This window comes from Pleurodeles waltl, chromosome 8, assembly GCF_031143425.1.
Source record: "Pleurodeles waltl isolate 20211129_DDA chromosome 8, aPleWal1.hap1.20221129, whole genome shotgun sequence".
NCBI classification, from domain to species: domain Eukaryota; kingdom Metazoa; phylum Chordata; class Amphibia; order Caudata; family Salamandridae; genus Pleurodeles; species Pleurodeles waltl.
The window spans coordinates 709,490,266-709,511,047 of NC_090447.1; the positions used below are offsets into that span (position 1 = coordinate 709,490,266).

General features: G+C 43.7%; 1 protein-coding gene across 2 annotated transcripts in view; it reads right to left on the reverse strand.

Annotated features, from left to right (window-relative positions):
• Positions 1-20,782, reverse strand: part of SENP7 (SUMO specific peptidase 7) — a 790,555-nt gene that overhangs the window by 582,954 nt on the left and 186,819 nt on the right. For both annotated transcript variants that reach the window (XM_069204850.1, XM_069204851.1), the window contains exon 8: positions 16,855-17,030. In XM_069204850.1, coding sequence (XP_069060951.1) covers positions 16,855-17,030 — 176 coding nt within the window. The remainder of the gene's footprint in view (positions 1-16,854; positions 17,031-20,782) is intronic.

A 20,782-nucleotide genomic window follows, 5' to 3' on the forward strand; every position in this document is an offset into this window, starting at 1 on the left:
TGTTGAGATGGGAGTCCGATGGAAAAAGCAGTGCAAAGATAGGCATAGACTGGAAAGGCCCCAGGCCCTTCAGTTTATGAACGTACTAGTAGTTTTTAAGAAGGAGACTAAACTTAAGTTTCAACCAATCAGGCTGCACCATCCTTTGGAACACTCCTGTGAGAATCCCCAGTCCCTTACATTTTAAGAGCACAATTGTAGATAACTACCCAATGAGAGGGTAGGTGAGACTTCCAGAGAAGGAGGGTGGGTCACATGTGAATTTATGAAAGATTTCAGTACTGGAGAAAAACAGTTACAGGTAAGTAACTTATTTCTTACTCCAGTATTGGATCTTTCATTGATTCACATACTTCAATCAGATTAAATCACAGTTACATAACACCTTTTTGCATAAAGTTAAAGATCTATTCATTTAGGAATAGAAACATAATATAGATATCTATTATACATTCATACTAACAGATATAGAAACAAGGCAAAATATGTGTAACGGATTAGCAAGTGGTGGGAATAGTTTAGTGCAACAGCTCACCTTCACTGGAAAAGATGTACTAGTCTCAGTTGGCCCACTGCTGCATCTCTGAACTGCAGCTTCCAAGCAGTAATGCTGAGTAAAACTGTCTATTTTCCCAGGTTGCTGCCCTGCATATTTCCTGGAGTGACACACCAGCAAATAATGCTGCTGAAGTAGACACAGTTCTTGTGGAATGAGCACGCACTGTTGTCTGTAACAGCATGCCAGCTTTCTGCTGACTGAAATAATGGTGCTAGAAATCGATCAAGTTATGCTCTGTTTCATTAAAAAACAACGTTTTCTCTGAGTGCTGTGTGCTACGAAAAGTTGATTCAACTAGTGGAAGTGTTTTGTTTTGTCTTAGTATAACTTTAAGTACCTCTTAACATCCAAAGAGTGCAATGCTCTTTCTGTTGGTGTCCTTCGGTCTGGGAAAAAAGTTTTCAAGATCACTGGTTCATTGAGGTGAAAGTTTTTGGAACTTTGGGACTAAATTTCAGGTTTGTTCGAAGAACCACCATATCGTTTCTGAATTGCACGAAAGGCTCTTTAATGGTGACAGCCTGAATCTCACTGGCTCGTCTTGCAAACGTTAAAGCCAATTTCTGGAACAGGAATTTAATGTCCTCTTTATGGATGGCTTCGAAAGGGCCTGTCATTAGTTGTAAAAACACAATGTTTAGTTGCCAAATAGATGGGGAACACCTTACTGGTGGAAAGACCTTGAAAAAAGGAATTGCTTTATGAGTCTTCTCAACCATAATGACAGTGACGTAGCTGATATGCTGAAGCGGGAAATAGCTGTCAAGTGACATTTTATGGATGCATGAACAAGACCCAATTTTGCCAGATGCAGGAGATAAGGAAGGATGTCTTCTAGTTTGGATGAAATTGGATGTATATTAGAACGCTGGCACCACATGCACAGGAGGTACATTTTATTTGTACATCTACACAAGCTCTGGCTAAGATGTCTCCGCATTCTCCTGGAATATCTAAATGCGCAAATTTGTTGAATTCAGAAGCCAGGTTAACAAATGCAAAGATTTGGAATCCGGGTGCAGAACATGACCCTGGCTCACAGTCACAAGAGACGGTATTGGTTTCATTTGGATGTGAGGTCTCTCTGAGAGGAGGAGCAACTCCGTGAGCTAATACTGACATGGCCATGTAGGAGCTATGAGAATGATCCTGCATGGCTCTGTCTTCATATTCCTGAGGATTTTTGGGAGGACAGGAATCGGAGGAAATGCGTAGGCAAAGATTCCGGACCATGCGATCGAAAATGCATTCCCCCACAATCCCAGTTGAGGATGCCAGCTTGCATAGAACCAGCAATTCCAAGTCTGGGATGTTGAGAAGAGGTCTGGATTCAATTTTCCCCACTGGTGAAATATGTTCTCCAGAATCTTCTGTTCTACTCATGGCAAGCAGTTCTCATTCTGTTGAGAGTATCTGTTATGGTGTTTTGCTTCCCAGGAACATGTTCTGGTGTTAAATGCACTTTGAGACGCATGGACCATTCCCAGATATGATACGCTTCATAGCAGGTGAGATCTCGTGCCACCTTGCTTGTTGATGTAGTGCGGTAGTATTGTCTGTGCAAATGTGTACTGCAGAATTTTTGACTCTGAAAGAGAGGCTTGCCAGGCTAGATGTACCACTTTCAGCTCAGGCAGATTGATATAAGGAAGAATCTGAGAGGATTCCCATTTGCCACTGACTTGTAGATCCTGTAGATGTGCTTCCCAACCCTCTAAGGAAGCGTTGGTGATGACTAAAGGAGAAGCATGAGGTGTAAAGGAGAGACTGATTGAAAGGTTTGGTTGGTGAGTTCACCAGGATAAGGACTGATCATGCCCGGAGTGACCTGGGTGACGTTGTCAAAAGATCCTGTCATTTGTATCCACTGCATGTCCAATTCCCGTTGGAGCCAAAGCATGCTCAAGCTGCAAAAAGGAACTAGAGGAATGCAGGATGACATCATCCCTAGCAGGGATTTGTGAAGGTGAATGGAAAGTGACTTTTCTCTTTGTACCAACTGTGCTAGAGTTAGCAATTTTGTTTGTATTTCTGGTGTGGGATACGCTTTGTTGAGCAGTGTGTCCAGTGTGGCTTCCAAAAATGTTTATCCTTTGCAACGGTTGAAGACTTGACTTCTGTGGATTTAGGTAAAGACACAGTTTTTGAATAGGTGCATGCAGGAGGTGGCTGATCTTTGACAGCTTGGCAGGAGGGTGCTTTGACTAACCAGTCATCCAAATAAAGGAACACCTGGTGTTTCACTTGTCTCAAAAAGGTCACTCCTATTGCCAAACATTTCGTGAAAATGTGAGGGGTGGACTTCAGGCCAAATGGGATCACTCTGAACTGATATTGGCGGCCAGCTACTGGGAATCTTTGAGACTTTCTGTGCTTTGTGTGGATGGGGACATGAAAATATGCAACTTGGAGATCAAGGGTCATCATTTAGTCTCCTTGGTTTAGAAGGTGCAGTATGACCTACAGTGTTACCATGCAGAATGTTTGCTTCTTGAGAAAGGTGTTTAGGTTTCTTAGATCCAGGAGCAGTCACCACTCCAGTGACTTCTTCCAAACCAAGAAGCAGGAGTAGAGTCCTCCCTTTTCTGAGCTGAAAGAACTCGTTCTATGGCTCCTTTTTTGCAGCAGGGCCTTGACTTCTAACCTGAGGAGTTGTTTTTTTTTAATAGAGTTTTGAGGCGGGATTGGTGGTGGTTTTTGGATGAATTATAAAGTGTGGTCGAATTGAATAAAGTCCAATACCCATTGGTCGGTTGTGATCTTTTGCCACTTTTGAAGATGGGTGGATATCCTCCCTCTGAGGCAGGTTGTTACTATCGGCAGGAGTTGTTAGCTGGTGCCCTCAATTTCATCATTGACCGCAGCTTCAGTCCTTCCCTTGTCATCCCAACTTTCCTTTTGGAAGTGGTCCAGTATAGACTGCCTGAGGTGGTACCCTTTGCTTACATTGGGGACAAAATTGTGGAGTCACCATTGAATATGCTAGGTAGCGTTACTGTAGGTAGCCACTTCTATACGAGGGTTGCCTCCTTCCCAGTGCACCTCGAAAGGGCAATTTCCTGTACTGCAGGGTGCCTAAAGATTTGGCTGTGTTGTTGTCCATCTTGATTGACTGAAGAACATCATCAACATGTTTGCCGAAAAGAGCATTGCCATCGTATGGGAGGTCGAGAATTCTACTTTGAACCTCCAGTCTAAAGGCGGTGTCCTTGAGCCAGCCCAGTCTCCTTAGGACTGCCACTCCTCCACTCCTGCTAGTTGTTGAAAACCAGTGTTGGCAAGGTTCATGGCACAATCGATGATTTCAGATGAGACAAGTTCTCACTCCTGCAATAGCTTTTTGGCTTCAGGTCTTACTTCGTCGTGAGGTTTACCAATGTAGGATTTGATATCCAACCACATCTGGTGATCGCATCTGCCAAGAACAGCTAGAGAGTTTGTCGCTCGCACCATAAGCGCTGACATTGAAGAGAAATGTTTCCCTTTGTTATCAAGGCGCCTACCTTCTTTATCTGGCGATGCTGATATAGGTGCGGAAGTTTTTTGAGCTCTGCTGGGCTGCCTGGGTAATCAGAGTCGGCCTTGGGATATCCAGCGAAACAAGCAGGACAGTCCTCTGGGGCTTTATATTTTTTTTATCTAGGCACAGTTTTTGATGCCCTCGTCCTAAATGTCATCAACAATGGCAGCCCTCGAAAAATCATACAGATGTTACTAGATAAGCAGGTCGGAGTAATTTGAATATTCTACTTAACTTAACTGTCATGTATTTGACCCGTAAACGGGTCTCAAATTGTGTGATACTAGGCAAATATTTTAGTTTACAGTCGTCTTTTTCTTCATTCTTACATATAAGTGCACCTTCAAATATTTGAGCTCAGCATTTCTGCTGTACAATAAAACCTCTTTTGTTTGATTAGACTAAACATTTGCTACATTTATAAAAATAATCTAGGCCACATGTAGGAAATACATGATCCACAACTTGCCTCTTTGTTTACTAATAGCATTGTCATTAGGGCAGGAGTGTTTCTCAATTTATATTTAAACCCTCACTTTTAAGAAATATATTACTAAGGCATGATGGGGTAGCACACTCATTTACAGACAGTACATTTCCAAGAAATGTCCAAAACACTTCCCACTTACTTGAAGCATTACTGATAAAACTATACGGTGTATTAACAATAAACTGTGAAAATTGGTTTCAGAAAACATTTATCTTTTGGAGTTCACCAAGTAAAGGATTCTGATTTGTTTTCACCAAACATATTTTTTTTTCATCTCACAGAAGTACAAAAAATGGGCTTTTAAAACTACTGAAATATTTTTTGAAATGTTTGTATAGTTTACCTAGTAATTTAAATGTATGTTAGGAAAACTCTGACATCCTACAGCTTTAGATTTCACAATCATTGTACAGCAGGTTAGACAGTTCACCTTACAAAATCCAGGGAACTGTGCAGTCAGAAGGAAAATTAATTGTATGAAGACAAACTGACTTTTGACCTCTGTCTCTGAACAGAGAGCAAATGTGATAATAATAAGATTTAAATGCCTCTTTCTTGCTCCTTCCCTTTCTGAATGAACAGAACACGTGTTGTTTGTCAATTCGCCAGAAGGGAAGAATAGGTCCTAAAAATAGCTCGACTTGATAAAATGACTCGCCATAGCGAGTCGGCAAGTAGATTTTTCGAGGCCTGAATGCATATAGCCCTAAAGCTCTTTAAAATCATAGAGAAATAAGTGTTTTGTTGACATGCGAAGATCGAATCTCCCTGCTACTCTCTCTAAAAGATTATGGAACCCTCTTATATTTTCAGGATGTGAATCATCAGGAGGCGACGCTGAATTTAATGGTGTTGGATGAAGGTAGTCATCTCATTGTGAGCATCATGTAGTTCACCTTTTCCCCTTTCCTTATCTGTGGAAGAGTCCTGGAGAGGAATGGTTTGTGGGGTCTGTTCATAAATGAGTGTGAAAGCAATGTCCATGGTGTTTGCGGATTTGACGGTCGCAAAAGCGGAGACTTCGAAACTGGAGGAATCTGCCAACGCAGCGTTGTGGGTGAGAAACGCTTTAGGTAAGCTGCCATCATAAATTGCAGATAAGATACCAATTATCTAGGGAAGCATACCATATCTTCTTGAAATCAGTGGTGAATTTGTTCTTGCGAGTGGTAATAGCTCTGGTCATAGTACTCGTTGTCTTCATCTTCCTGTTGCCATCTGATGTGCAGCTATAATGGACTGTGCACAACGCCAAAGGGACCTTCGTCATCAAAGTCATCCCGATCCAAGAGGTAACTAGGCAGCAAGGGGGACACTTTAATGGGTGCAGTCTGGCCGGAAACATTTGGATTTGTCTTCTTTTATTTAGTTTTATTTCTTGTTGACATGGCCATCGATGGAGGCTTCATTGACTATGACATTGTTGTAGATATCGGCGATGAAGGGGCTGTCGTACACAAAGCTGGAATAATCTTCACCGTCAACAGTATTGGGGCTTGAGCCATGAACAACACTTTCGCCGTTGAGGAGAACATCACTGTTTAGGTTGGTCACCGCTGCCGTTGTCCTCATCACCGATTTCCTCATCGACAGTGCAGACTATGTTTTTTGTAATTTATGTAGAATTTTGGGCAGAGCAGTAGAAGTTTCAGATCTCAATGTTCCTGGATCTCTTGAAGAGAAAGTGTTCTTTCGGTTTGGAAGAAACATCCTCCTGTAGTGATTTAGATGGACTGTGCTCTCTGTGAGACCCTTGATGGCCCTTTTTAGAGGATGCTTCAGGTGGCTCCTGAGAACAATGGGAAGCTATCTTTTATGTATCTGTGAGGAAGATGAAAAGTCCTCACTATCATCCTTTGAAACTGGCTCTTTTCTAGTTTTAAGTTTCTGGAGCCATAAAAGCAGTCTCCCTTCACGGTCTTTCAGGGTTTTTGATGAAAAGGTATGACATACCTTACATTCCTTGGCCTTATTAGATGGATATAGGCAGTAGATGCAAACTTGATGAGGGTCATCAGAATAAAGCCTCTTGCCACAAATACCAGAGGATCAGAAAAGAAAATGTTTTGTCTTTCCTGACATTTCAAAAGTCAGATCCAGAATTGCTGGTAGTAGGAGATAGTGGCCGATCGCCACTAGGTAGTTATAGTTAGGGCCTAGTTTCTCTAGAAAGAGTGCTTTTTGTTTTGCTAATAACTTTGGTGCCACTTAAATGATGAATTTTCACAACATTTTCCAAAAAATCACGATGCTCACTTCAGCTAAGCAAGCTGACGGGCGGGGTTGTCCCAAAATGTGTTTTCCCCGTTTATTTTTTAATAGTGATAGCGCCAAAAACACTGGAATTACACAAAATTTGGCAGAAAGGTAGCTCTTGATCCAGAAAGAGCCCTTTTTGTTATTTGGTGTAAATCCATTCAGTGGTTTTTGAGAAATGTAAGGAAATTCAAATTTGCATATACAGGGACGCGAAGGATTTGCGACCCCTTCCCATCTTGTGCTGAGATCTGATTGGCTGCCAACACTTCAACAAGGAATTGCCAATATAAATATAGCATTGCTATTGGAATTTACATATAGCATTGCAATTTACAAATAGCTAAATAAATTATTTCCCAGAGGTAAACATGTATCCATGAATGTCGCCTCTCTTCACACTTTGTGTATTGGGCTTCTTTACCTGCAATAGTTCAGTTGACCAGACCATATAAAGGGCAGTGTCTGGTACACCTTCTGTTTGAGCAAGACTGGCGCTGCCTGAAGCAGTCCTACACTGCGTACCCATCCTCAAGCAGTCATGTAGTCCGTGGAAGGGGTATGGTTGAGGCCATATAGGTCGACCCCTTACTGTGTCTGGAAACCCATTGATTATGTATAACCATTCTCAGAGGATCAAATTAAAAAGAGTGTGACTCGGACCCAGATATCTGTGAGTTGTGAAGTCGGAGGTTGAAGCTCAGCAAATGTCTCACTTATGTTATTACATATCGCTAAATCTGTAAGCCACTTTTATGTATTGGGGAACGCATATCCCGCTATTATTCTTCTACCAACAAAAATTGCATTGCAGGTAATCAGCATATTCTGGGAGGGATTTTTCTAACATATCTCAGTAGTGCAGTCAAGGGCTGTTGGTCAAATGTGCATCCAATCACTGTGGTAGTGGTGTCTATCACTTCCTGGCAAAACAACAGTAAGGGAGGGCATGACCAAGGTAAGTGAAAGATTCCTGCATGCTCTGCGTTGCACTGATGTCATTGGTGTGATCTAGGGGCACCTTTTCTATCTGATCACTCCTGTATCATTCAGACACAGTGAAAATATTTAAAATGAATCCATTTATGCCAGTGATTCTTAGACACAGTTTTCATCTGCATGCTGCAATACATTCACTGCTTATCTGTAATAGTAACATTTATATCAGTCTCCCATGCTAGCCTGCTACGTGTGTGATGGTGTACCCATACTGTTATGCATAAGCAGTATAATCAGAAGACCCCTCTCATTGCATAAGAAGAGTTGATGAGTTGGGTTTGTGGCACAAATTCTTTGGATTGTTCTGGAAAGCCTGTTTGTTCATGGACTGTATGTTTATGTCTTACATGTAGCAGTCTAACAGACTGAGCCCAGTCTTTGTCGCAAGGTTGTCAAATGACATGAATACCCTTTGTGTATAAATATGTCCCAACTTCTGAACCCCATCTTTACATTGGTAGCGTTTGCAAGTCATTCTGAAGTTTAGGGGAGTAAAGGAATTCATGTCAAGGGAATCGTTGGAGAGTACAGTAGTGGGAAACCAGTTTTGGTACATAGCCTTTTCCAGGTCCAGCATGGCATTGCAATCGTCTTGATCTCTCTTGAGTCCCTAGGGTTACCTTTGGGTAAAAGTGCTTGTAGAGAGATGCCCTCTCTTTGATACCACTTTGGCTTTAAGGATGGAAGCCTGTCATCCAGAGCTTAACAGTGTCTAGAAAAATGGCACTGTAGCACTAGGTAGTATAACTCGATATCTGGAACCTTAAAAACTCCCTTTTCATAAGACAATGTAAGCTTGTCCCAGCTAATTCAGGGTTTTTGTCCTGCCCATTAACCGACTCTCAGTGTGGAGAAAAAGCTCTTTGAAAGTGGAATGGGTGTGTTACTAAAAAGATAGAGCAGCCTGGAAGCACCATTATTTAAAAGATTGTGACCCTATCCACTAGATGCAACAGTAATGTTATCCAACCATCCATCTGCATAGTCTACCCACCATTGTACCATTAACTAGTCAGCGGATGGTGTCCCTACTTCTGTGCAGTGTGATACCTAGATATTGGACTTCATTTGTAACCCATCAGATAGTCCAGATCCACCTGCTCAGTACAATAAGTAAGGAGGAACAGTTCAGAATTCGCCCAATTAGTAGTGAGCCCACAGTAACCTCCAAATCTAATAACCTCTAATATTATGGGTAAAAGGTTCTGGGGTGGTTCTCTGACAAACTACAGTATGTCTTCTGCATACATTGAGAGCAGCAGGTGGTCAGTGTGAAAGGATAGGGCCCTGTGAAAATATTTCTCCGACATTGCCTAGTTAGGAGGTCCTTGGCTAATATAAACAAGAGCAGTGGATAAGGAGCAACCTTGACTGGTACCTCTTACACTAGTGAATGGTTCCAATATCAAGCCATTGACACAGATCCGGGCCCCAGTTGAGTGAATAAGAATCTTATCAGTTCAATACCTCAATAAGGAAGGGCCACTCCAGGTAGTCAAATACATTCTCGGCATCCAGCAGAACGACTACCTCTTTCAGACTGGGACACACCCGATAGAGCGTGGCAAAAATTGTATAGCACAGTGACTGACTGTGGTCAATCTGTTAGGTACGAAGCATGATTGGACAAGGGAGATTAAATATTCCATCAGTAGAGACAGCCGACTTACTATGATTTTAGCCAGGATTTTATTGTCTAAATTCAGGAGCAACAGTGGTCTTTAAGATGTGCTGAGTTTGGGATCCTTCCCAGATTTTAATGATAACGTCACTATCACCTAAGAAATAATGGGAGTGTCTAAAGATCACTGGTATGTCATGGAAATTTCTGCTGCATCTATGTTTGGGGGCGTATGTGTTCACAATGGCTACTCCTTGTTCTTCCACTACTCCCATACAGCACAATATACAAATTGCTGGGGGTCTTCATATCGTCGGTGCCATTTAAAGTTTACCCTACTATATATGAAAATCATACATCTCTTGCATATGAACTATACCTGAAAGCAAAGTTTTTGTGTGGCTCTGGGCAGTAGATGAGTCTCCTGTAAACAAGCCACATCAATATCATATCTATCTAGGTAGGCTTATATAGATTTCTTCCTGTGTAGGTGATTGAGCTCTCAGATATTCCATATTAAAAGTATCAGCATTAATATCTGGGCTCAGCCACTGGGGGAATAGAAGTCAAGAGCTGGGCAAGCCTTGTAATACTGGAGCAGCAACAGATGACCAAACAAGGAGTTAAGCTCTACTTTCCAATGCCACAAATTGAAGCCCTAAAGAGGAGGGATGCCTAAGGCTCTGGAGCAAGGAGTCATGTGCCTAGGAGAGACTGGCACAACAACACATTGCAACAGAAGCTCTGAAATACTGAGCACAGATGTAGAAAGGGACATGATCCAGCTATGCATCAATCTCTAAAGACAAAGAAGGTTCAGTCCTTCGAAGGCAATTAGACTTCTGGGCACCAATTCCCTCAGCCTTGACAAAAAGATGGAAAGGGGTTTTTGGCTGCCTTACTTACATCAATGAACTCCTAAACCAAAAACACTTTTCAAGTCCTCATACTCACCACTTGTCTCCTATATCTAGTCATGAACTACAAAGTGTCCTGTTGGTAGGGTCGCCCCCTACTATGTTTATATGCCAGAAAATGGTAAAAAGTAGCACACAGGTGTGCACTGGATGACTGATATCCAAAACAAGATATACAGAGGCCTTAAGTGTCAAGTAGTAAAAGCAATCAGTGGCATGATTCACGTCTTCAAGTCACAGCATTAGGAAGCAAGATAACAGGGATGAAAAAAGATACCATTAACCTGTTAGGTGCGGGCGTCGGCCACTGGCCGACGCCCACACACCCTCCCTGGTGCGGGTCACGACCAGTGGCCGACACCAGGAAGGGTATCAATAAATCCTTTATTTTTTATTTTTTTTAAACCCCCCCCCGGGAGACACGGAAGCTTCCGTGTCTCCCCCCGCCCCCCCACCCGCCCCTTTGTGACGTCAGCGCGGTTGCAAAGGTGTTTTCCCCATCAAAGGAGGAAGCAGCCTTGCGGCCGCTTCCTGCTTTGATGGGGAAAACGGCCTTTCTCACGTTCGGGAAGGCCTCGTAAGAAAGGGGAGTGTCTCCCCTTTCTTACGAGGCCTTCCTGAAAGTGTTTCCTGGCCCCCCGGTCGCAGCTGTGCTGCGATCGGGGGCCAGGAAACACTTTCAGGTTTCCTGGCCCCCCGATCGCAGCACAGCTGCGATCGGGGGGCCAGGAAACACTTTGAAAAGGCCTCGTAAGAAAGGGGAGACTCTCCCCTTTCTTACGAGGCCTTCTCAAACTGTTTCTGGCCCCCGATCGCAGCTGTGCTGCGATCGGGGGCCAGAAACAGTTTGAGAAGGCCTCGTAAGAAAGGGGGAGAGTCTCCCCTTTCTTACGAGGCCTTCTCAAAGTGTTTCCTGGCCCCCGATCGCAGCACAGCTGCGATCGGGGGCCAGGAAACACCACTAGACGCCAGGGATTTCACTTTGGGGGGGCGGCCCCCTCGGAAAACGGGCCGCCCCCCCCCGGGGGCATAATTAATAAATAAAAAAAAGGTAGGTGCCCCCTGGGGGGGGGGGGGGCGCGATCGCGCCCCCCCCCCCCCCCCCCCCCCAGGGGATTGTTGTTTTAAAAAAAAAAAAAAAAAAAAAAAAATGACAGGGGGTCGCCCGTGGGCAGGGTGACCCCCTGTGGGGGCAATTTTTTTTTTAGATGTTGTAGGGTTTCCCTGGGGGCCATTTTGGCCCCCAAGGAAACCATACAACAACTAAAAAAAATAGATCTATATATAGATCTATATTTATATATCTATGTAGATAGATATATCTATGTACATGGATATATCTATAGATATATCTATGTACATAGATATATATATATATATATATAGAGGTAGATCTATATATACCAAAGAGATTTATAAAGTGTGCTACTCACCTGTGAGGGTCTCAAGGCGCTTGGGGGGGGGGGCGGGGGGAGGGAAAGGGGCTGGGAGGTTCACTGTTCGAAAAGCCAGGTTTTGAGGCCCTTCCTGAAAAGAAGTAGGTTTTGGGTCTTGCGAAGGTGGGTTGTGAGGGCGTTCCAGGTTTTGGGTGCAAGGTAGGAGAAGGATCTGCCCCCGGTGGTGGTGTGTTTGATGCGGGGGACAGAGGCGAGAGAGAGGTCAGCTGAGCGGACGTTTCGTGTGGGGGTGTGGAAGGTGACTCTCGTTGAGGTAGGCAGGGCCTGTGTTGTGGAGTGATTTGTGTGCGAGGATGAGGATCTTGAAGGTGATCCTTTTGTCAATGGGGAGCCAGTGGAGGGATTTGAGGTGTGGAGAGATGTGTTCGTGTCGGCGGAGGTCGAGGATGAGTCGTGCTGCTGAGTTCTAGATGCGTGTAGTTTGCGCTTGAGTTTTAGAGTGGTGCCGGCGTAGAGGGCGTTTCCGTAATCAAGCCTGCTGCTGATGTGTGCGTGAGTGACAGTTTTTCTGGTCTCTGTGGGGATCCATTTGAATGTTTTTCAGTATACGGAGTGTGTTGAAGCATGAGGAGGTGAGAGTGTTGATTTGTTGCGTCATCGAGAGGGAGGAGTCTAGGATGATGCTGAGGTTGCGTGCGTGGTTGGCGGGGGTGGGTGCAGGGCCTAGCGTGGTGGGCCACCATGAGGGGTCCCAGGTGTTTTTGTGTGGGCCAAAGAGGATTATTTCGGTTTTGCTTGAGTTGAGTTTCAGGTGATTGGCTGTCATATATATATCACTTTTGTCAATATGTGTGTGGTTTCCCTGGGGGGAAAAGGGTCCGACTTGTCTAGTGGCAGTTTTAGTGCCATAAAGAAGCGCAGAAGGTTTATATGCCTACTGCAAAGAGCAAATCTGTATTTTATGTAAATAGCTGAGTACATTAGCAAAGTCTATGGAGAGATGAAGGGCACTTTTGCTGGGTGGTAATGAGGGAATCCGAGGAGGAGGGAGTGGGAGCACCAATAATGATTGTTGGACTGGGCGCAGGAGGTGCTAAAGACTGTGACGAATGGTATGTGACAAGGTGTTTTTTGAGTGTCTTGAAAGTACGTGCTGATTGAGGGAAGAAGCGCAGGTAAGGTGGCCTCTACTGTTGCACGTATCTCACACACCATCGATTTTGTGACTGTCTACGTAGGCTAGTGTTTTAGAGCAACAGTTTAGCCAATAGCAGAGATGGCATCTTGATGGATGACTGCTGCCTACACTCGGGTTATAGAGGACCGCTCTGACATAGGATCAGAGACTGAGACATCAGATACTGAGACAGCATCTGAGGGATAGGACAATGGCGCAGACTCTGGGAGTGATTTTTCAGTCAGAGGAGTCCCATTCGATAACTCCTCTTCCAGTACATTATGAGGGAGGTGATGAGGACAGTCCTGCTGTCCCTTCGCAAGCTGTTTGTGCAACTGGGTAATAGTGGGTTAGGTCAACCCAGAGAGCAGGTGAATGCGGCGACAAGCAGAGAGAGAGTGCTCTCTTGGGAGCTCCCCAATTTAGTTCAGCCCCAAATTCCACCACCCAAATCATATTGTGGAGACATCAAAATTATCCATGGCAAAACAAACTGGTTTTGTAAGGCAGGCACCTGTGTTTTTGGTCCTGGATTCGGCGGCCATATAGAGAAACACACTAAACCCAAACATTTCTGGAAACTAGACATTCGGGGGAGTCCACAGAGGTGTGACTTGTGTGGCTTCCCCAAAGTTTTCTTACCCAGAATACCCTGCAAAGCTGAAATGTTGAAAAAAAACTCAATTTTTCTCGCATTTCTGTCACACAAACTACAGGAATATGCTGGGATCCACAATATTCCTACCACCCAGTGACTCCTCACCTGTCCTGATAAAAACACTACCCCACTTGAGTGCCTACACCTAGTGTCTGTGTCAGGAATGGATCACCCCAGGGTCAACAGCTGCCTCACGTAAGGACCAACATTGACCGTTGTGTGATCTATTCCTGTCGCAGGCACCAGGCCTAACCACACAAGTGAGGTATCATTTTTATCGGGAGGCTTGGGGGAACGCTGGGTGGAAGGAAATTTGTGGCTCCTCTCAGATTCCAGAACTTTCTGTCACCGAAATGTGAGGAAAACTTGTTTTTTTAGCCACTTTTTGAGGTTTGCAAAGGATTCTGGGTAACAGAACCTGGTCCGAGCCCCGCAAGTCACCCCTCCTTGGATTCCCCTAGGTCTCTAGTTTTCAGAAATGCACAGGTTTGGTAGGTTTCCCTAGGTGCCGGCTGAGCTAGAGGCCAAAATCTACAGGTAGGCACTTTGCAAAAAACAGCTCTGTTTTCTGTGATGTGTCCACGTTGTGTTTTGGGGCATTTCCTGTCGCGGGCGCTAGGCCTACCCACACAAGTGAGGTATCATTTTTATCGGGAGACTTGGGGGGACACTGGGTGGAAGGAAATTTGAGGCTCCTCTCAGATTCCAGAACTTTCTGTCACCGAAATGTGAGGAAAACTTGTTTTTTTTAGCCACTTTTTGAGGTTTGCAAAGGATTCTGGGTAACAGAACCTGGTCCGAGCCCCGCAAGTCACCCCTCCTTGGATTCCCCTAGGTCTCTAGTTTTCAGAAATGCACAGGTTTGGTAGGTTTCCCTAGGTGCCGGCTGAGCTAGAGGCCAAAATCTACAGGTAGGCACTTTGCAAAAAACAGCTCTGTTTTCTGTGATGTGTCCACGTTGTGTTTTGGGGCATTTCCTGTCGCGGGCGCTAGGCCTACCCACACAAGTGAGGTATCATTTTTATCGGGAGACTTGGGGGGACGCTGGGTGGAAGGAAATTTTAGGCTCCTCTCAGATTCCAGAACTTTCTGTCACCGAAATGTGAGGAAAACTTGTTTTTTTAGCCACTTTTTGAGGTTTGCAAAGGATTCTGGGTAACAGAACCTGGTCCGAGCCCCGCGAGTCACCCCATCTTGGATTCCCCTAGGTCTCTAGTTTTCAGAAATGTACAGGTTTGGTAGGTTTCCCTAGGTGCTGGCTGAGCTAGAGGCCAAAATCTACAGGTAGGCACTTTGCAAAAAACAGCTCTGTTTTCTGTGATGTGTCCACGTTGTGTTTTGGGGCATTTCCTGTCGCGGGCGCTAGGCCTACCCACACAAGTGAGGTATCATTTTTATCGGGAGACTTGGGGGGACGCTGGGTGGAAGGAAATTTGAGGCTCCTCTCAGATTCCAGAACTTTCTGTCACCGAAATGTGAGGAAAACTTGTTTTTTTTAGCCACTTTTTGAGGTTTGCAAAGGATTCTGGGTAACAGAACCTGGTCAGAGCCCCGCGAGTCACCCCATCTTGGATTCCCCTAGGTCTCTAGTTTTCAAAAATGTACAGGTTTGGTAGGTTTCCCTATGTGCCGGCTGAGCTAGAGGCCATAATCCACAGGTAGGCACTTTGCAAAAAAACAGCTCTGTATTTTGTGAAAAAATGGGATGTGTCCACGTTGTGTTTTGGGGCATTTCCTGTCGCGGGCGCTAGGCCTACCCACACAAGTGAGGTATCATTTTTTTCGGGAGACTTGGGGGAATATAGAATAGCAAAACAAGTGTTATTGCCCCCTATCTTTCTCTACATTTTTTCCTTCCAAATATAAGAGAGTGTGTAAAAAAGACGTCTATTTGAGAAATGCCCTGCAATTCACATGCTAGTATGGGCACCTCGGAATTCAAAGATGTGCAAATAACCACTGCTCCTCAAAACCTTATCTTGATCCCATTTTGGAAATGCAAAGGTTTTCTTGATACCTCTTTTTCACTCCTCATATTTCAGCAAATGAATTGCTGTATACCCAGTATAGAATGAAAACCAACTGCAGGGTGCACCTCATTTATTGGCTCTGGGTACCTAGGGTTCTTGATGAACCTATAAGCCCTTTATATCCCCGCAACCAGAAGAGTCCAGCAGACAAAACGGTATATTGCTTTCAGAAATCTGACATCGCAGGAAAAAGTTACAGAGTAAAACATAAAGAAAAATGGCTGTTGTTTTCAGCTCAATTTCAATATTTTTTTATTTCAGCTGTTATTTTCTGTAGGAAAACCTTGTAGGATCTACACAAATGACCCCTTGCTGAATTCAGAATTTTGTCTAGTTTTCAGAAATGTTTAGCTTTCCGGGATCCAGCATTGGTTTCACACCCATTCCTGTCACTAACTGGAAGGAGGTTGAAAGCACCAAAAATAGTAAAAATGGGGTATGTCCCAGTAAAATGCCAAATTTGTGTTGGAAAATGTGGTTTTCTGATTCAAGTCTGCCCGTTCCTGAAAGGTGGGGAGATAGTGATTTCAGCACCAGAAACCCTTTGTTGATGGCATTTTCAGGGAAAAGACCACAAGCCTTCTTCGGCGGCCCTTTTTTCCCATTTTTTTGGAAAAAACTAAATTTTCACTGTATTTTGGCTATTTTCTTGGTCTCCTCCAGGGTAAACCACAAACTCTGGGTACCATTAGAATCCCTAGGATGTTGGAAAAAAAGGACGCAAATTTGGCGTGGTTAGCTTATGTGGACAAAAAGTTATGAAGTCCTAAGCGCGAACTACCCCAAATAGCCAAAAAAGGGCTCAGCACTGGGGGGGAAAAGGCCCAGCAGCTAAGGGGTTAATAAAGATCTCAGTGAACAACAGTACCATGTCTTGCAAAGGAAGGTGATGTGCATGAAAGAATCAGATTTGAATCCACACCGATGGGTATAAAAAAGGGAAGTGGCAAGGGTGCAGCCCCACAAGGACAGGAGGCATTTCCACTTAACAACACACACACACAAAGCAGTGTACCCGTAAAAGAATGCTTGAGTGAACAGCTCTAGAAGCCACCTCTTGGCTGACTACTAATTAGTACAGTACTCGCTAGTTAAGAATGGGAAGCAGCCAAGACACAGCAGTGTAAAATGTTAAAGATCACAAGTTTAGAAAAATGTCTTTCAAAAACTTTAAACTGGCTGTGTGAGGTCATGAGTCAAGCGGGAAATAGGAAAAAACATATGCTTTACCATATGTTGTTCAGTAGTCTGTTCTTCTTGGGATATTCGTTTTTCTGACAAAAGGGGCTTTGAGTTCAGTTCAGGTTCCTTTTTGTCTGGTAAGCACTCCTGGGAGGTAGAACTGTCCAAATCTTCCATATTTTCAAGGTCAGTTGATGATTCATCTTCATCACTCGAAAGAACAACTATAAAGAAACACAAGTTACCTTTCATATAAAAACTACTGCAAAATTTACAAAAAAGATACACGCTCACTCTTGGAAAATCTGTAGACAATTGAATGGACGGCAATACAATTGTTACTGCAACATGCGGACCCAAACACTGACATGTAGTTGCCAGCACTGAAAAGCTGCCCATACTGCAGTGATGTGAAAATGAAGGGACACCCCCTTAAGAATCCATGGTTTTGTATTAATGCATGCCTGGACTCCATCCAGCCCTCCCCAAGTTCTAAATGTATATAAATCTAACCTCATGTATGTATGTAGGTATGTGGTATTTCTATAGTGTGAACCTAGCCAAAAGGCAACGGCGTACATTTAATTTTATCATCATGTACTAAACAAAAAATATCAGCTAACAAACGGAAGCCTTGTGTGAAAATTAGAGGGCATCCTGTGATTCAGTAATGTCTGGAATCCCATAGAACAGAAGTAACTTACAATAAACATTTCTGTAACCGTGTATCAGTCTCTCAAGGAAGGCCTAACAAGGAATTCTGGGCCACTGTGACTTACAAAACTGCTGACGCTCATTGATGCTGGATGACTTTAGCTCAGGTCCGTCGCAGCATCTCTATGGGATTGTAGTATAGAGACTTTGACTTAACCATTTCAGAATCATGACTAGTTTTTTTTTTTCAACCTTTCAACCGCAGATGTACTACTATGTGTCTGATCATTGTAAAAATGATGCACTTTTGTCTAAGCTTTAGCTGTTAGAGAGAGTCACATTTTCCAGAAGTGTTGGTTGTATAGCGATGAAGCCAGGCCTAAATTATCACAATTTTTCCATGATGTTTGGTACTTGGTATTAGATTTTTGGAGTAAAACACAGTGGCTCCTTTTTTTGCAAACATATTTCAAATGGTTACCATGCTGAGAGATCGGAATGTTTCAAATGGTTACCATATTGGGAGATCTTCTGGGCTCAGGATATAGCTTTCGGCTTCTTTCGATCTCTTGGAGCATCATGTGGTCTGATCTTGGGGTGAATTTTCTGGGTTGCATGGAAACGGTCTCGAACTTTCCCTATTTCTAAACTATCTTTCTGTTTCTCTAGCTTTCTCACAAGCAAATGCTCCCTATGACCTTGAAAGAGGCCCTAATATTCATGCTACTGAAGCCTAATAAACCACCGGGGAAATGCGAGTCTTATCTACCACTGTCCCTCATCAATACATACGCCAACATACTGGCTAAAATTCTAACTACCAGGTTGAGACCTCTACTTCCCAACTTGGTCTTACTGGACCAGTCGGGTTTAATACCAGAGAGGTCCACAGTACACAACCTGCACAGTCTATTTGTGGTGCTTCGTTCTCTGGAGCCCACACTTCGAGCTGCGGAGGTACTACTAGATGTCACCAAAGCATTTGATGCTATCCAATGGACATACATGTTTGGGATGCTCCATCATATGGGCTTTCCACTGAGCTACTTGAATGGGATACAACTGCTCTATATTGCTCCTGTAGCCCGCGTAAGGGTCAATTAGCACGTCTCTGCCGTCTTTCCCATATACAGGAGCATGAGACAGGGATGTCCACAGTCTCCACTCCTATTTGCAGTAGCTCTGGAGCCCCTGGGATGCATTATCAGACATAGGCATGCAACAGTGGCCTTGCATTTTCGTCCGCGACCCTAGCCACATAATTATATGCTGATGATATGGTCCTATACATCAGGATTCCCGCCTGCAATCTGGATCTTCTTCTATGCGAGTACATACAATGTGAATGGTATTCTGGACTTGGTATTAACTGGGAAAAGTCAATAATTGTCCCCTTAAAACTTGATACCAGGCCACATCGAATGGAATAGCTTCTCAAGTGGTGTGAAAAGCCTGTAAAATACTTGGGAGTATGGATTCACAGGGATCTAGAAACAGTTATACAATGCAATTATGGTAGGGCTGTTTTTAAATTGGAGGATCAGGTAGGTTGTTGGTCCAGTCTCCCTCTGTCTCTTGCAGACAGAGTGGAGCTTATGAAAATGATAATATTGCTGAACTTTTTATACCTGTTTATTAATATCCCTTTAAATCTTACTTGGCAATTACGCTCCCTCCTTATTAGACTAGCCTGGGCAGGTAAACAGCCTAGAATCAGTCGGAATGCAAAAATTACATTACATTACTATAGGACCAGGGAGGCTTTGGAGCACTTGATCTGTAAATATGTTATTGTTGCTTCCAGGCCCATTTTGCACATTATTGGGATTTTCCTCCTAAGTATGCTTCGCGTGTAGCTATAGAGAGTGTTGATGGTTTCCCCCATCCCACTTACAGCTGTGGTTCTGCACTTACGCATGGATATACCGTGCAATGTCAAACATGATTCAATGTACTGCTAATGCATGGAAGACACTTGCCAGACGAGCAATGGCAGAACTGCTCTATGCCCCGGCAATGCAGCTTTCATACCACCTGAAGCTCTCAGTGACACATAAATCGAAAGCTTTATCTATCCTGAGGGAGGCTGGCCTGAACACAATGGGGGATGTTCATCCTGAGGGGATTTTATTGCCGCTTTTTAGACCTTCAGCAGCAAAGAGACACGTTCCCCCTGCTAGTTTTTCTATACCATACTCTACAGGCGGCACTTAGGTAGTTATACCCACTGCTACCTGTGGTGCTGCCCACTTTGGGAGCACTTCAGATACTGCTCACCAGTGACACCCGCATACATTTGGTCACAAAATTGTGTAATGCATCCCAGAGCGACAGAAGACCTCTACAGACTGACTCCCTTGACAGGTGGGATACTGTCCTTGAGACACCGCTCAATTTAGTGATTTGGGATTTTTGCTGTGCACTTACAGGTATACTTACCTCTAATTGTAATCTTCGAATAAAACATTTTAAATATTTGCGTGAAATATATTACACCCTGGTTAAGTTGTATGATTTTGGACTCTGTGAGGGTGGACATTGTCTTCGGTGTGGAGCAACTTCAGCAGACTTCATACATTTGGCATGTGCCTGCCCTCCAATACGCCGATATTCGGAACAAGTGACTCAAACACGCACTGCTGTGACACTGGCGAGGATCAAGGGAACCCACAGATGTATCTATTGGGTCTTATTAAACTATTACAGCCTGTAAATCGTAAGCTGACCGCAATCGCACTGCTCCTAGCTAAGAGAAGAGTTTCACTGAGCCGGGGACAAAAATGTCTCCCAAACACCAGCATTGCTTGCAGGATGTAGCGTATTTCTGTGATTAACCTGACAACTTTGCAGAAGAGCTCTTCCAGGCCTCATGGGCAAAGGACATGTGGAGTCCTTTTTACCACTTATTTGCTTAAGCTTTCAGATGAGTCTTGACACTCTGGGTTTGCTGGCACTACCGTAGAGGCTGATTTTGTAATAAATTGCGTTCATCCATACTTGTGCTCCGAAGTCAATACTTAAATGTGGTATTGTACAGACTACTGATGGCATTGTTTGTTGTTATATTATGTATTTGAAAATGCATAAATAAAATGGTTAAAAAAAAATAATCTATAACAAAATTACTGGTTGTCCAATGAGCTGCTAAACGACTGTGATCAACTCTTATTATCAATGATAAATACTCCTTTGGAAACAGCAGTGCTTAATTTGTCAGCACATTCAGGACGTCCTCCTCAGGACTGCCAACTCCTATCTGACTGGTTCTATAATTAAATCACATTGTCTCTAGTTTTTCAGATATGCAAGATTCCACTGGTTC